At 42.8% G+C, this 17,070-nt stretch overlaps 1 protein-coding gene across 1 annotated transcript; it reads left to right on the top strand.

Annotated features, from left to right (window-relative positions):
* Window positions 1–2,299: 2,299 nt before the first annotated feature.
* LOC135546504 (uncharacterized) lies at window positions 2,300–17,028 on the top strand. Its single transcript, XM_064974991.1, has 12 exons — window positions 2,300–2,831; window positions 4,244–4,384; window positions 4,525–4,899; window positions 5,019–5,156; window positions 11,734–12,090; window positions 12,320–12,522; window positions 14,726–14,830; window positions 14,951–15,046; window positions 15,132–15,242; window positions 15,408–15,528; window positions 15,675–15,980; window positions 16,076–17,028. The coding sequence occupies exons 1-12, from the start codon at window positions 2,426–2,428 to the stop codon at window positions 16,933–16,935; spliced, it is 3,219 nt and encodes a 1,072-aa protein (XP_064831063.1). The 5' UTR covers window positions 2,300–2,425; the 3' UTR covers window positions 16,936–17,028.
* The last annotated feature ends 42 nt before the right edge of the window (window positions 17,029–17,070 follow it).

Genomic DNA, 17,070 nt, shown 5'->3' with positions numbered 1-17,070 from the left:
GGCCAGTCCCTCAGATGGTTAGCACACATTAACTTAGTTAGCTAGTAGTAGTAAGCTAGTTTCTATCCAAGCAGTCTACCAAGGAAGAGGAACACATTTTGCTAATCCCTGGTACAAAAAAGGTTGAGAAAGACTGTACTAAATTACTTACCATAAGGTTCCTGTTTTAAAGGGGAATCCGGTTAAGTCGGCTCCAGCAGCACAGTAGCTGAATTTATCATCTCAGACCCTGAAGATCCTGGTTGGTGACCTCATCAGTTGTCCAACTGGATGAAGATTGCTCTGTGGAAGCAACAGCTCAGTTGACAGTACTCACATAATCAATATTAACTACCAAGCTTGTGGTAACAGGCCAAGTTACTGTGTAAAAAAAAAATGTGTACGAGAGACCGTATGAGAGAACCTTCCAGAATTCCACATTTCTTGCGGGGAATCAGATTGAGTAGACTACAAAAGCAAGTTCTCACCCCAGACCCTGAAGTTTGGGGAAGTTCATCAGGTGTCCAACTGGATGATGATTTGTCTGGAAAAGCACCAGATCAGATAAAAGCACTCACACAAACAAACAAACAACCGCCGGCTATTTCTGACCAGTGTGCTGTTAAGGTGCATTGCCAACAACCTTGTCGTAATAAAGTTCTCTATATACTTTGTTATGTAGGCAATCATGTTTAACATTTACAATTTGGTCTATTTATGTTTATTCATGGTTAAAAGTTCCCTTTGTTGATTAATGTGCCTGTATGTGCTTGGGTGAGGATTGTTTTGGAGCAACTTGCACCTTTTGGTGATCTCAGGTTTCCCAGAAGTAAATTATTGTGAAATTTGGTCAGCTTCCTTATTTACTTCTGGGTCCAAACGTGCTAACAATTGAGAGTTGTGTTGTGCCAAATAGGAAGTAGTCTCCACCCTTACAAAAGGAAACTCTCAGACAAAGCCCCACCCCTTCCGCACACTGCTTTAAACATTGAAGTTCAAGGCCGACCGCGAATAGGAAAATGGCAATCTTCGTGGTGTATCTGTGAATAAAATTAGAACAACCCCCCCCAGCTTTCAACGTACTCTTGAAAGTTGTAATAGTAAAATGCACAAGCTGCAATTTCGAAATTGGGTAATCCATCATCAGTTTTCCTCTTGTTATGTGAGTCATGGCACACCTTTGAGAGCTATTTATAACTTGTCAGAAATGTTTAAGACCTGTTTGAAAAGGCTGCATGAACTTTCAGCCTGTTTTGGTGGGATGGAATTTTGGCCTGCCTGGTGACACCATGAGGTGCTAAATTTGTTAATAGACCAATAAAAAGGGTTCCAAACCAAAGCTTGTTTTCCCCTACCCACTCAGAGCAAAATTCTTGCTAGAGAAATAGTTTTTTGCTAAGAAGGTATTTTTGTTTATTTTGACTATTTTAATTAAACTATCACAGTGAGGTACTTAATTGTTACCCAGAAATGTGTTATTTAGCTAGGCAAGTCAGTTAAGAAAAATTCTTAGTTACAATGACGAAGCTGGGCCAATTGTTCGTCACCCATAGGCCTCCCAATCACGACGGTTGTGACACAGCCTGGAATCAAACCAGGGTCTGTAGTGATACCTCTAGCACTGAGATGCAGTGCTTTAGACCGCTGCGCCACTCAGTAGCTCAATATCAAAATGTTTTGATATTGAGATAAAAACGGCTGCATTGGACCTTTAACTTTTTTGCTGTAACCAAGATCCATTGGGAATACCAAAGAGATTGATAACTAATCCCTTTCATCTTTGGGAAAACTCTTATTTTGAAGGATTTGGGAAAAACAACGGAAGTGATTTGTGATTCTTGTTTCTGACCAATAGGTGAGCTATCTCGGCCCACTTTTATCACAGATGAAACAATGAGACCGCTATTTCACCGGATGTATGAATGTGGAGAATCCGGTTGAAGTTTCCACTCACTACCAAATATGGTAGTGAGAGGAAGCCCAGTGGCCGGCATTGAGAGAAGTTGGAACGAGATCGATTTTGGCCGACATTCTGCTAATTTACTCATAAATTAAACATTTGATCTCAAAACAGTTTTATGTTCCCAAAACTACAATATGTTACGAACGGAGTGGACTAAGTTTGGTAAACTTGACCCTTGGCCAAAGTTTTAAAAATGTGCGTTGTTTAGAAGGCGTGCAAAGGCGAATTGAGTTATTGCTCACGCGCACTTCAGAGTAGGCGTTCCTCAACGGCGAAATGCAAATGAGCGTGCCAATAGGATCACGCTTGCTTCTGCTTGGCTCTGCCTACCTCATTGCTTATTTGTTACCATTTGAAACGACAGGCTGTGGTCTATCTTGGTTTAGTTATACACATCTTTGCAATATCCGAACCGAACCGTGCTCGGCAGACTATTGTGAAAAGGGTATTCTATAAACTATTACAAATAGCAAATACATAACCATGGAAAACAAAAAATCCCTGTCCTGTGCATGTCAATGGGCACCTGAGGAGGTAGTGGCATTGTTAACACGCTGGGCAGACGGGAGTGTTCAAGAGCAGCTTCTCTCAGCAGTGAGAAACGAGAGAGTCTTTATCAAACTTAGTTCAGAGCTTGATGCCCTAGGCTTCATCAAAACATCGACACAGTGCAGGTGGAAAATAAAGAAGCTGAAACAGGAATACAAAAAAATCAAGGACGACGAAAACAAGAATGCCTCCACCTGTCTTAGAAGAAGATGGTTTGCCATCATGGATAGTGTCCTCGGTCACCAACCAAGTGGTACCTTATTGGAGTCTGGCTTGGTAATGAATTCTCAAAATATTTTGGAGTCCACGCCTGATGCCCCACCAGAGGAGGAAGATCCCGGTAATTTAGACTAATGTCCCTGTTCCAAAGTAGGGTTTTACACCAGGCTGTATATAAACTCTGGATTGCTAATACTATGTATTGGCCATTGAGAAGCTTTGAAGCCACCGGTCGGCCATATTGGCACTCCCCAGTAGCAGCAGTCCTCTCTATAGGATTTAATGGAATTCTACAGTATTTCAATGAAATGTTTTTGAAGGACAGAATTACATGTATTTAAGTATTTTTTTTGTTCTCGTGGACAGTAACATTTGTAATATATACTTTAAGGAAAATGTTTTATTTATTGAATCAAATTGTTTTTGTCACAATGCGTTGACTACAACAGGTGTACGTACACCTTACAGTGAAATGCTTACTTACAACTAACAATGCAGTTAAGAAAATACAAAAAAGAAGAGAAGAATAACAAATAATTAAAGAGCAAGCAGTAAATAACAATAGCCGGGCTATATACAGGAGGTACTGGTGTCAAGGTAATCGAAGTAATATGTACATGTAGGTAGAGTTATTAAAGTAACTATGCATAGATAAGAGTAGAAGAAGGTGGGGGGGCAATGCAAATAGTCTGGGTTGCCATTTGATTATTATTTGCATGCTTAGCGCACAATCTAATTTAAAAGGATGCATTAAGGTGTCTGTAATTAAATCCATGTGGCAAAAACGAATGTAGACCATAAATGCATTTTTTTATAGCTTCCAAAATATATATTTTTTTACAATGTGGAGGAGTGCCAAGATGGAGGCACGGTGGCTTCAACACAGCGCCCACTATAACTGGTCTAGTGTGTTTGTGTATTATATATATATATATATATATATCATTGGTTTACACTTGGCCTGTATTTCCACCTCTGGAGGCCAGGCAAAAAAAGTATTGGGCCATGGCCTATTTTTCATCATGCCAACACCAATGTGACTTTCCATGCGTTTCCCACAGTGGAGGCTGGTGGGAGGAGCTATAGGAGAACGGGCTGATTGGAGTCAGTGATTTCCATATGTTTGATACCATTCCAGCCATTACTCCTCCCACCAGCCTCCACTGGTTTCCCAGTGTTATAAACTAAGTAACATTAGGAAATGGTGAATGGTCATTCCATAGCTAAGTCTACTTGCAAATGTAGGTTAACACTGCATATGTTAGCAATATACAGCTCTGCCCAGAGGCCCAGGCTTTTGCGGTACAGTCCGTTAGGTGCTTGCATCTGCACAGTAAAAGCCACGATGCAGCTCTCTTCTTTCCCACTACATTGACAGCAGCGGTGGGAATGAAACAGCTTGTGCCACATGCTAAGCCCAGAACTCTGGGCAGAGGCAGTACAGTACAAAGCTCTCACATACCGTGTTACACAATCTTTGCTAGTTATTATGTCCCTGTTTGTGTGAGTACTCGTTATCTGGTGCTTCCACAGACAAGTCACCATCCAGTTGGATGCCTGATGAGGTCCACAGTCTCTTTAGTCACCGTTCAGGGACTTCAGGGTCTGGCAGGATAAATTCAGCTTCTAGGCTGTTGGAGTCTGCTGATTCCCCCCAAAAAGCAGAAGATTATGGTAAGTCCAGAACTATTACATTTACAGAAACAACGGCTGATCCATTACATTTTTAGTAGGCCTAAATGGCCTATGACCTTACTGGATAACATTTTAGCTGCGTTTTCTTGTGTCCTTCAACTGATCTGATGCATTCACAGATGAATCTCCATTCCGCTGGACGCCTGAGGAGGTCCATGCATTGTTAAGACTCTGGGCAGACAAGAGTGTTCAGGAGCAGCTTCTCTCATCAGTGAGAAACGAGAGCGTCTTTACCAAACTTAGTTCAGAGCTCGCTACCCTGGGATTTAACAGGTCGTCAAAGAGGTGCAGAGAGAAAATAAAAAAGCTGAAACAAGAGTATCATAAAATCAAGGACAACAATAAGAAGAGGAGCTACAACCGCCGTAGAGAAAGATGGTTTGCCATCATGGATAGTGTCCTCCGTCACCAACCAAGTACTTTGGTAATAGATTCAGATGGAAATATTTTGGAGTCAACTCAACCTAATTCCCCACAAGAAGTGAAAGATTCTGGTAAGTTAAGCTGCCTAGTACAGCATCAACACTAGTGACATTTTCAAAACACTAAATTGGCCTACGACTGGAAGCTCGGAAGTTAATATTGTTTGTCAACTGATCTGTTGCTTCCCCAGACAAATCTCCATCCAGTTGGACACCTGGCGAGGTCCATGGTTTCCTTGGTCACCGACTTGGAACCTCAGCTACTAAGATAAATTCACCTACTGTGCTGTTGGAGTCGACTGATTCCCCTCTAGAAACAGAATATTATGGTAAGTCATCTAGTCATGTCTTTCTGAACCTTTTTTATGGACTCAATGCCTGCTAACGATCTGAGGGACCAGACAGTAAAATAGTCAATGAGAAACAAACAACAAAAACATAAACGAAACATGTAAAGTGTTGGTCCCATGTTTCATGAGCTGAAATAATAGATCCTAGTAATTTTTTCCAAATGCACAAAAAGCTTATTTCTCTCAAATTTCATCAACAAACCTGTTTGCCAAGATTTTCCACACACCTAACAGGTGTGGCATATCAATAAGCTGATTAAACAGAACGGTCGTTACACCGGTGCACCTTGTGCTGGGGACAGTCAAATGCACTGTTTTGTGCTGGGGACAATGGCCACTCTAAAATGTGCAGTTTTCAAATAACATTTTATTTGTCTCATACACATATTAAGCAAATGTTATTGCAGGTGTAGCGAAATGCTTGTGTTGCTAGCTCCAACAGTGCAGCAGTATAACAATTCTCAACAATACACACAAGTAAAAGGATGGAATTAAGAAACATACAGTACAAGTCAAAAGTTTGGACACACCTACTCATTCAAGGGTATTTCTATATTTTTACTATTTTCTACATTGTAGAATAATAGTGAAGACAAACTATGAAATAACAGTTATGGAATCATGTAGAAACCAAGTGTTAAACAAATCAAAATGTATGAGATTCTAAGTTCCCACCCTTTGCCCTGATGACAGCTTTGTGCACTCTTGGAATTCTCTCAACCAGCTTCACATGGAATGCTTTTCCAACAGTCTTGAAGGAGTTCCAACATATGCTGAACACTTGTTGGCTGCTTTTCCTTCACTCTGTGGTCCAACTCATCCCACACCATCTCAATTGGGTTGAGGTCTGGTGATTGTGGAGGCCAAGTCATCTGAAGCAGCAGATGGGTCATTGTCCTGTTGAAAAACAAATAATAGTCCCACTAAGCCCAAATCAGATGGGATGGCATATCGCTGCAGAATGCTGTGGTAGCCATGCTGGTTAAGTGTGCTTTGAACTATAAATAATTCAGTGTCACAAGCAAAGCACCGTCACACCACCTCCATGCTTCACAGTGGGAACCACACATGTGGAGATCATCCGTTCACCTACTCTGCGTCTCACAAAGACACGGCGGTTGGAACTAAAAATCTCAAATTTGAACTCAAACCAAAGGACAGATTTCCATTGCCCATTGCACGTGTTTCTTGGCCCAAGCAAGTGTTTTCTTCTTATTGGTGTCCTTCAGTCGAGGTTTCTTTGCAGCAATTTGACCATGAAGGCCTAATTCACACAGTCTCCTCTGAACAGTTGATGTTAAGATGTCTGTTATTTGAACTTATTTGGGCTGCAATTTCTGAGGCGGGTAAATTGAATGAACGTGTTCTCTGCAGCATAGGTAACTCTGGGTATTCCTTTTCTGTGGCGGTCCTCATGAGAGCCAGTTTCATCATAGCGCTTGATGGTTTTTGCGACTGCACTTGAAGAAACTTTCAAAGTTGTTAAAAGTCTCCAGATTGACAGACCTAAAGCAATGGACTGTCATTTCTCTTTGCTTATTTGAGCTGCTCTTGCCATAATATGGATTTGGTATTTTACCAAATAGGGCTGTCTTCTGTATACCACCCCTATCTTGTCACAACACCACTGATTGGCTCAAACTGATTAAGTAAATAAATTCCACAAATTAATTTAAGGCACACCTGTTAATTAAAATGCATTCCAGGTGACTACCTCATGAAGCTGGTTGAAAGAATGCCAAGTGTGTGCAAAGCTGGCAAAGGGTGGCTACTTTGAAGAATCTAAAAAATATATATATTTGTATTTAACACTTCTTTGGTTACTACATGATTCCATATGTGTTATTTCATAGTTTTGATGTCTTCACTATTCTACAATGTAAAAAATAGTAAACATAATGAAATCCTGGAATGAGTATGTATGCCTAAACTTTTGACTGGTACTGTAAATATTAGATTGCACAATGTCAGAGTGGCATTGACTAAAATATAGTGCAATAGAATACAGTATGTAAACATTACTAAAGTGGCCAGTGATTTTATGTATATAGGGCAGCAGCCTCTAAGGTGCAGTGTTGAGTAACCCGGTGGTAGCTGGCTAGTGATGGCTATTTAACAGTGATGGCCTTGAGATTGAAAAACAGCTTCTGTCTCAGTCCCAGCTTTGATGCACCTGTACTTACCTGGCTTTCTGGATGATAGTGGGGTGAACAGGCCGTGGCTCGGGTGGTTGATGTCCTTGACAATTTTTTTGGCCTTCCTGTGACATCGGGTTCTGGAGGGCAGGTAGTTTGCCCCCGGTGATGCGGTGGGCAGACCGTACCACCCTCTGGAGAGCTCTGCGGTTGCAGGCAGTGCAGTTGCCATGCCATACGGTGATACAGCCAGACAGGCTCAATTGGGCATCCTATAAAAGTTTGAGGGAACTTCTTCAGCCACCTGAGATTGAAGAGGCGCTGTTGTGCCGCCTTCAACTCATTGTCTATATGGGTGGACCATTACAGATCGTCAGTGATGTGTAGGCAGAGGAACTTGAAGCTTTCCACCTTCTCCACTGCGGTCCCGTCGATGTGGATAGGGGCGTGCGCCCTCTGCTGTTTCATGAAGTCCACGATCAGCTCCTTTGTTTTGTTGACGTTGAGTGAGAGGTTATTTTCCTGGCATCACTCTCCAAGAGCCCTCACCTCCTCCCTGTAGGTTGTCTCGTTATTGTTGGTAATTAGGCCTACGACTGTTGTCGTCTGCAAACTTGATGATTGAGTTGGAGGCGTGCGTGGCCACGCAGTCATGGGTGAACAGGGAGTACAGGAGAAGGCTGAGAGAGCACCCCTGTGGGGCACCTGTGTTGAGGATCAGCGAAGTGGAGGTGTTTCCTACTTTCACCACCTGGGGGCGGCCCGTCAGGAAATCCAGGACCCAGTTGCACAGGGCGGGGTTCAGACCCAGGGCCCCGAGCTTAATGATGAGCTTGGACGGTACTATGGTGTTGAATGCTGAGTTATAGTCAAAGAACAGCCTTCTAACATAGGGGATAGTGCGATGGCAATCTCATTGTCTGTGGACCTATTGGGGCGGTAAGCAAATTGATGTGGATCTAGGGTGTAAGGTAGAGGTGATATGATCCTTAACTAGCTTCTCAAAGCACTTCATGATGACCGAAGTGAGTGTTACAGGGCGATAGTCATTTAGTTCAGTTTGCTTTCTTGGGTACAGGAACAATGGTGGACATCTTGAAGCAAGTGGGGACAGCAGACTGGGATAGGGAGAGATTGAATATGTCCGTAAACACACCAGCCAGCTGATCTGCACATGCTTTGCGAAGGAGAGCCCACAGTCCTTGGTTACGGGCCGCGTCGGTGCCACTGTGTTCTCATCAAAGCGGTCGAAGGTGCTTACCTTGTCAGGAAGCAAGACGTCGGTGTCCGCGGCATGGCTGGTTTTCCCTTTGTAGTCCGTGCTTGTCTGTAGAACCTGCCACATACGTCTTGTGTCTGAGCCGTTGAATTGCGACTCCAGTTTCTCAGTACTGACATTTTGCCTGTTTGATTGCCTTCTGGAGGGAATAACGACACTGTTTGTATTTTGCCATATTCGCAGTCACCTTGCCATGGTTAAATGTGGTGGTTCGCGCTTTCAGTTTTGCACGAATGCTGCTATCTATCCACGGTTTCTGGTTTTGGTAGGTTTTAATAGTCAGTGGGTACAACATCCCCTGAACTCAGTCATCATGTCAGTGTATACGTCAATGTTATTCTCAGAGGCTACCCGGAACTTATCCCAGTCCGATGATCAAAACAATCTTGAAGCATGGATTCCGATTGGTCAGACCAGCGTTGAATAGACCTTAGCACGGGTACATCCTGTTTGAGTTTCTGCCTATAAGGAGGGAGGAGCAAAATGGAGTCGTGATCAGATTTGCCGAAAAGGAGGACAGGGGAGGGCCTTGTAGGCATTTTAAAAATTGAGTAGCAGTGCTCCAATGTTTTTCCAGAGCAAGTTCTTCAGTCAAAGTGTTGGTAGAACTTTGGTAGTATTTCCTCAAATTTGCTTTGTTAAAATCCCCAGCTACAATAAATGTTGCCTCAAGATATGTGGTTTCCAGTTTGCATAAAGTCCAGTGAAGTTCTTTGAGGGCCGTCGTGGTATCGGCTTGAGGGGGGGATATACGCGGCCGAGATTAACCGAAGAGAATTCTCTTGGGAGGTAATACGGTCGGGCATTTGATTGAGGTATTCTAGGCCGGGTGAACAAAGGGAGTGTCTATGTTATCACAATCACACAATGAGTAGTTAATCATTAACCATACACCCCTGCCTTTCTTTGTCCCGGAGAGTTCTTTATTCCTGTCTGAACGATGTACTGAGAACCCAGCTGGCTGTATGGATGGGGACAGTATATCCCAAGAGAGCCATGTTTCTGTGAAACAGAGTATGTTTATAGGTCTCTCTGGAAGGAGATCCTCGCCCTAAGCTTGTCTACTTTATTGTCCAGAGACTAAACATTAGTGAGTAATATACTCAGAAGCAGTGGATGGTGTGCACGCCTACTGAGTCAGACTAGAGGTCCACTCCAAATATCTCTTCTCGGCCGGCAGTGTTATGAAGGAGCACAAGGATTACATTCTGGAAAGTCTTATTCCTGGTTGTAATGCTGGTAATTTACCGCTGCTTTGATATCCAATTCTTATTTCCGGTTGAATGTACTAACACCAAAAAATGTCTGAGCTAATAATGTAGGAAATAAATCACAAAAACAAAATATTGCAAAGTTGCTTATGGTAGCTCTGCTTCTCGCTCCTATGTCGGTGCCATTTTCTTGTCACAACACAATGCCACAGACGTGCTCCCTCAACTTGAGACACAATTGGCAAAATGTTCACCAGAGCATTTAATGTTAATTTCTCTACCATAAGCCGTCTCCAACGTAGCTTTAGAGAATTTGGCAGTACATCCAACCGGCCTCACAACCGCAGCCCATGTGTATGGCGCCGTGTGGGTGAGCGGTTTGCTGATGTCAATGTTGTGAACAGAGTGTCCCATGGTGGCGGACCACAAACCCAATTACATTTCAGATAGCCTTCCACAAGCTTCCCACAATAAGTTGGGTGAATGTTGGCCCATTTTCTCCTGACACAGCTGGTGTAACTGAGTCAGATTTGTAGGACTCCTTGCTCGCACACGCTTTTTCAGGTCTGCCCACAAATCTTCTATGGGATTGAGGTCAGGGCTTTGATGGCTACTCCAATACTTTGACTTTGTTGTCCTTAAGCCATTTTTCCACAACTTTGGAAGTATGCTTGGTGTCCATGTCCATTTGGAAGAGCCATTTGCGACCAAGCTTTAACTTCCTGACATCTTGAGATATTGCTTCAATATATCCACAATTTTCCTGTCTCATGAAGCCATCTATTTTGAAGTGCACCAGTCCCTCCTGCAGCAAAGCACTCCCGTGCTTCACAGTTGGGATGGTGTTCTTTGGCTTGCAAGCCACCCCCTTTTTCTCCAAACATAAAGATTGTCATTATGGCAAACAGTTCTATTTTTGTTTTTCGTCAGACCAGAGGACATTTCTCCAAAAAGTACGATCTTTGTCCCCATGTGCAGTTGCAAACCGTAGTCTGACTTTTTTTAATGGCGGTTTTGGAGCAGTGGCTTCTTCCTTGCCGAGCTGCCTTTCAGGTTATGTCGACATAGGACTCATTTTTACTGTGGATATAGATACTTTTGTACCTGTATCCTGCAGCATCTCCACAAGGTCCTTTGCTGTTGTTCTGGGATTGATTTATACTTTTCTCACCAAAGTATGTTCATCTCTAGGAGACATAATGCCTCTCCTTCCTGAGCGGTATGACCGCTGCGTGGTTCCATACTGTTTTTACTCATGTACAATGTTTTTGTACAGATGAATGTGGTACCTTCAGGCGTTTTGTAAATTGCTCCTTAGGATGAACTAGACTTGTGGAGATCTACAACTTATTTTCTGGGGTCTTGTCTGATTTCTTTTGATTTTCCCATGATGTCAAGCAGAGGCACTGAGTTTGAAGGTAGGCCTTGAAATACATCCACAGGTACACCTCCAATTGACTCAAATTCTGTCAATTAGCCCAAAGCCATGCCATAATTTTCTGGAATTTTCCAAGCTGTTTAAAGGCACAGTCAACTTAGTGTATGTAAACTTCTGACCCACTGGAATTGTGATTATAGTGAATTATAAGTGAAATAATCTGTCTAAACAATTGTTGCAAAAATACTTGTCATGCACAAAGTAGATGTCCTAACTGACTTGCCAAATCTATAGTTTAAGACATTTTTGGAGTGGTTGAAAAATGAGTTTTAATGACTCCAACCTAAGTGTATGTAAACGTCCGACTTCAACTGAACATAAATTCATTAGGCCCTAATCTATTTCAATTGACTGATTTCCTCATATGACCTGTAACTCACTGAAATTGTTGAATGTTTTTATTCTTGCTCAGTATAGTACACATTTTTGGAAAACTGTTTAAACTTGCTAGGTAACATTGTTTGCCAGTTTAACAGATCTGGTGCATTCACAGATGAATCTCGAGCCAGCTGGTCACCTGAGGAGGTCCATGCGTTGTTAACACTCTGGGCAGATGGGAGTGTTCAGGAGCAGCTTCTCTCCACAGTGAGAAACAAGAGAGTCTTCACCAAACTTAGTTCCGAGCTTGCTGCCCTCGGATCTACGAAGACATCTAAGCAGTGCAGAGAGAAAATAAAAAAGCTGAAACAGGAACACAAAAAAATCAAGAATGACACTAGCAAAAATAGTTCCAATGTTCGTGGAACAAGATGGTTTGCCATCATGGATGCTGTCCTCAGTCAGCGAACAAGAACTTCAATGCTTTTGGAGTCGACTCAGCTTAAGTCCTTGTCCGAGGCAGAAGACTCTGGTAAATTAAGTTGTACTATACATTCTCAAAATTTTAACTTGGCCCCTATGTTTGTGTGAGTGCTTTTAAAATGGTCCCTGGCTTCATAGATGTTTACTGAAGCTGGCTAGTATCCCAAACCCTAGCTAAAGGCATTTTTAGATCAAACCTATACAATACTTTTGGTTTAAACTGTCCTAGGGTATTATTATTATGTAATACATATTCTTGTTTGTGTTTCCCACTGTAGGTTCCCGTTTAACTCTCTCCTCCCTACGTCTCCTTGCTCCACCATTACGCCTGATGTCAGCATTCTTGTGGCAAGTGGCTCAGCAGCATACTGTAAAGCATTTTGGGAAACTGGAGGAGTTTGTGACTTTGGTGACAGAGGTGGTTCCAGAGCTGCTGAGTTCCAGGCAGAGGACCCAACTCCTCCTGGGTCTGAGAGCAACGGTGAGAGTGGTGCAAATGCAGAGGATTCCGATAAAACTATGGGCAGCAACTAGTCACAAATATAAACGCAACATGCAACAATTTAAGATTTTCATATAAGGAAATCAGTCAATTGAAATACATTAAGCCCTAATCTATGGATTTCACATGACTAAGAATACAGATATGCGTTTGTTGGTCACAGGTACCTTTAAAAAAAGGTAGGGGCGTGGATCAGAAAACCAGTCAGTATCTGGTGTGACCACCATTTGCCTCATTCAGCGCGACACATCTCCTTCGCAGAATGGATCAGGCTTGTTGATTGTGGAATGTTGGCCCACTCCTCTTCAATATCCAGCAACCTCCTGTTTCAGCATGATAATGCACAGCATGTCGCAAGGATCTGTACACAATTCCTGGAAGCTGAAAATGTCCCTGTTCTTCCACGGCCTGCATACTCACCAGACATGTCACCCATTGAGCATGTTTGGGATGCTCTGGATCAACGGCGTGTTCCAGTTCCCGCCAATATCCAGCAACTTCGCACAGCCATTGGCAGGAATTGGAACACGCTGTCTTACATGTTGATCCAGGGCATCCCAAACATGCTCAATTGGTGACATGTCTGAGTATGCAGGCCATGGAAGAACTGGGACATTTTCAGCTTCCAGGAATTGTGTTCAGATCCCTGCAGCACGGGGCCGGGCATTATTATGCTGAAACATGAGGTGATGGCGGCAGATAAATGGCATGACAATGGGCCTCAGCATCTTGTCACAGTATCTCAGTGCATTCAAATTTCCATCGATAAAATACAATTGTGTTCGTTGTCCATAGCTTATGCCTGCTCATACAATAACACCACCACCACGGGGCACTCTGTTCACAACATTGACATCAGTAAACAACTCACCCACAGAACGCCATACACACTGTCTGCCATCTGCCCGGTATAGTAGAAACTGGGATTCATCTGTGAAGGGCACACTTCTCCAGCATGCCAGTGGCCATTGAAGGTGAGCATTTGCCCAATGAAGTCGGATACGGCGACAAATCTGCAGTCACATGAAGACTAGTGAGGAAGCAGATGAGCTTCCCTGAGACAGTTTCTGCAGAATTTCTTTGGTTGTGCAAACACATTTATCAGCTGTCCGGGTAGCTGTCGCTAAAATGACCTGCCACAGTCCACATGCCAATTGCACCCTCCCTCAACTTGAGACATCTGTGGCATTGTGTTGTGCGACAAAATGGTGCATTTTATTGTCCCCAGCACAAGGTGCCCCTGTGTAACGATCATGCTGTTTAATCCGCTCCTTGATATGCCACACCTGTCAGGTGGAGGGGTTATTTTGGGAGAAATGCTCACGAACAGGGATGTAACAAATTGGTGTACAACATTTGAGAGAAACAAGCTTTTTGTGCATATGGAACATTTCTGGGATCTTTTATTTCAGCTCATGCAAAATGGGACCAAACTTTACGTTTATATTTTTGTTCAGTGTACAGTCGTGGCAAAAGTTTTGAGAATGACACAAATATTAATTTTCAAAGTCTGCTGCCTCAGTTTGTATGATGGCAATTTGGGAGTGGGCTCACTCACAATTTTGCCTAAGAACACAGCCATGAACAAAGAATGGTACCAACACATCCTCTGAGAGCAACTTCTCCTACCCATCCAGGAACAGTTTGGTGACGAATAATGCCTTTTTCAGCATGATGGAGCACCTTGCCATAAGGCAAAAGTGATAACTAAGTGGCTCGGGAACAAAACATCAATATTTTGGGTCCATGGCCAGGAAACTCCACAGACCTTAATCCCATTAAGAACTTGTGGTCAATCCTCAAGAGGCGGGTAGACAAACAAAAACCCACAAATTCTGATAAACTCCAAGCATTGATTATGCAAGAATGGGCTGCCATCAGTCAGGATGTGACCCAGAAGTTAATTGACAGCATGCCAGGGCAGATTGCAGGTCTTGAAAAAAAATGGGTCAACACTGCAAATATTGACTCTTTGCATCAACTTCATGTAATTGTCAATAAAAGCCTTTGACACTTATGAAATGCTTGTAGTTATACTTCAGTATTCCATCGTAACATTTGACAAATATCAAGACACTGAAGCAGCAAACTTTGTGGAAATGAAGGTGTCATTCTCAAAACTTTTGGCTACGACTGTGGTATGTTTTCCCCTGGTGCTACCTCACTTCTACCTCTTTTTCAGCTGGTTCTAGAGTTATGTCGTAATGAATGCACAGCTGACCTCATGACCATCCAGCCTCACCTGGATAAAATCCATTCTTTGACAGAATTGTCTGTACACAAAGAGGTAAGTTAACTTATTTTGGCAGCATATTTAGAAAAATATCGGGGGGGTTTTCAGCCCACATGTTGAGTTACATTACATTTAAGTTCATGTCTGATGTCGTTTGTTTATGCTTACTGACAGAGTAATGATGATGAGTTGAAGGCTACAGAGTCTAATTTTGTGGAATTGGTCCAAACCCTGCTGGAAGACCCTTCTGAGAGGGAGCACTTCTTTCAGGTAAAAGATCTGTTTTGTGTCTTACAGGTGACTATTGCTTGTATCAGCATTGGCACAGAACTTTCATAAATTATCTATTTTTCAGGTGGTGTTCCCAGTACACTACGGCCCTCGGTATGACACAGCACTGCGGGTACTGGTGTGGGAGTTCCTCTCCAGACTGGAGGAGCTGCTACCTGTACCAGACTTCACACAGGTACAGAATAAAGCATCACAGTATAAGTTTGATCCTTTTAGTCTACACTAGGTTTTAAGCTTGCAAAGATGGCTGGAGTACAACTGAATGGAATATACTCCATGTGTATAAAATATCAGTTGTCTGGCATACTGTATTTTAACACTATATTCCCCTGCTCCTCAGACGGCAGCATGGCTTGGTGCAGGCCCCTCTGTCTTGGAGGAATGTGGACATGCCATATTTGACACTGAAGAGTTGAAGACACTTCTGCAGCACCATCAGCATCATGGAAACCTGAAAAAGGGTAAGTCTCTATCCAGTCAAACCAAACTCCTGTCATTTTAACTTGATAATGCAGGTGTCAGTGACAATCATCTTAGCTGTAATGGTAAGAGAAAGGAAAACGCTGCTGAAAAATATAGCAAGAGTAACGTGTGCCATCTTTCGTAGGTTATTTCTCTTATTACACTGCAGATACCATCCTATCCACACTGTCCCTCCCTCCAACAATAAGAGTTGTCATTGGCTCTGAGCAGCCCAGCTCTGACAAAACGAGAGATGGAGAAGAGCGAGAAGGACAACCTAATGGGGACAGAGAGGAGGAGGAGGAAATGGAAGAGAGACGGAGTGAAGAGTACTGGGAAGATGAAGATCGCAATGAAATAAGTTATATAAGGCAGGATTTGGAGCAACAGGAGCAGATGGGCATTTCAATGGCAGAGATGTCTGCCCTGTGTATCCCAGTGCCCAATAACGGTAAGGGTATTCAGGAATTTAAACACTGATCTTGTGTCATCAAATTATTGATAACATCTATTATACAATCCAAATTCCTGATCTTGTCATTGCAGGATTTAATGATGAAATGTCATCCCGCATCCTTGCCTGCTCCCTATGCCCATTCAATCACATTGAAATTGCAAAACTCCACCAGCACATCAGGATTAGGCATCGAGGAGAGGACCGGAAGCTTTTATGTTCTAAGGAATCTGAGACTGACCACCCCTTTCCCTCAAGCAGCACTAAAAGAATCCCCTATGCACCAATAATCAAGACTCACAGATGTACTCGTTGTGGTAAAGTTTTCAAATGCTCCAAAACCCTGAAAGTACATATAGGAATTCACACATTGCCATTCCATTGTAACCAGTGTGAGAAAAGATTTTCTTCCAGGTGTGGTCTGAAAAAACATCAGCGAGTTCACACAGGGGAAAGACCATTCAAATGCTCTCACTGTGACCGAAAATTCATGTGTGCAGGTTCACTCAAATGGCATGTGCGCACACACACTGGGGAGCATCCCTACTGTTGCACTATTTGTGGGAAAACATCTGTCCAACATCTAGCAAGACACATGCGGATGCATGCAGGAGAGAAAAACTATTTATGTAGCATCTGTGGTAAGGCATTCCTTAGCTCAGGAGAACTGAGGCTGCATACACGATCACACACAGGAGAATGTCCCTACACCTGTAAATTTTGTGGAAAGGGCTTCAAAGCATCATGCCATCTAACACTTCATATGCGATCTCACACAGGAGAGCGTCCATACCCCTGCACCCTGTGCACAAAACGTTTTACTACAGCAAGAGGCCTTAAAAGACACATGCTTACTCACACTGGCGAAAAACCTCACCAGTGCTACAAGTGTGGGAAGAGATTTTCTGTAAGGGGAAATCTGAATACACATCTTAAAAGTCATAGATTTTAGGATGGGATTCTGCAGGAGCAGTCTCATAGAATTGACTTTAGATAAAATATATACAATGTCATGAAATACTGAACAAGTTTTGTGATTAACGATTCCCTGTGCATTTTGTTTTGAACAACCTACAACCTGTGAACA

The sequence above is a fragment of the Oncorhynchus masou genome, chromosome 9, assembly GCF_036934945.1.
Source record: "Oncorhynchus masou masou isolate Uvic2021 chromosome 9, UVic_Omas_1.1, whole genome shotgun sequence".
Classification (NCBI taxonomy): domain Eukaryota; kingdom Metazoa; phylum Chordata; class Actinopteri; order Salmoniformes; family Salmonidae; genus Oncorhynchus; species Oncorhynchus masou.
Note: the sequence above shows the minus strand (reverse complement) of the source record. Positions and strands in the feature narration are given on the sequence as shown.

What these genes read in the sequence shown, in the direction of transcription:
- LOC135546504 (XM_064974991.1), top strand. Translation starts at nt 2,426, where the DNA reads ATGGAAAACAAAAAATCCCTGTCCTGTGCATGTCAATGGGCACCTGAG. An exon ending in TCCTGGGTCTGAGAGCAACG is followed by an intron (nt 12,523 to 14,725) that starts GTGAGAGTGGTG and finishes CCTCTTTTTCAG; the next exon opens with CTGGTTCTAGAGTTATGTCG. An exon ending in TCATGGAAACCTGAAAAAGG is followed by an intron (nt 15,529 to 15,674) that starts GTAAGTCTCTAT and finishes CATCTTTCGTAG; the next exon opens with GTTATTTCTCTTATTACACT.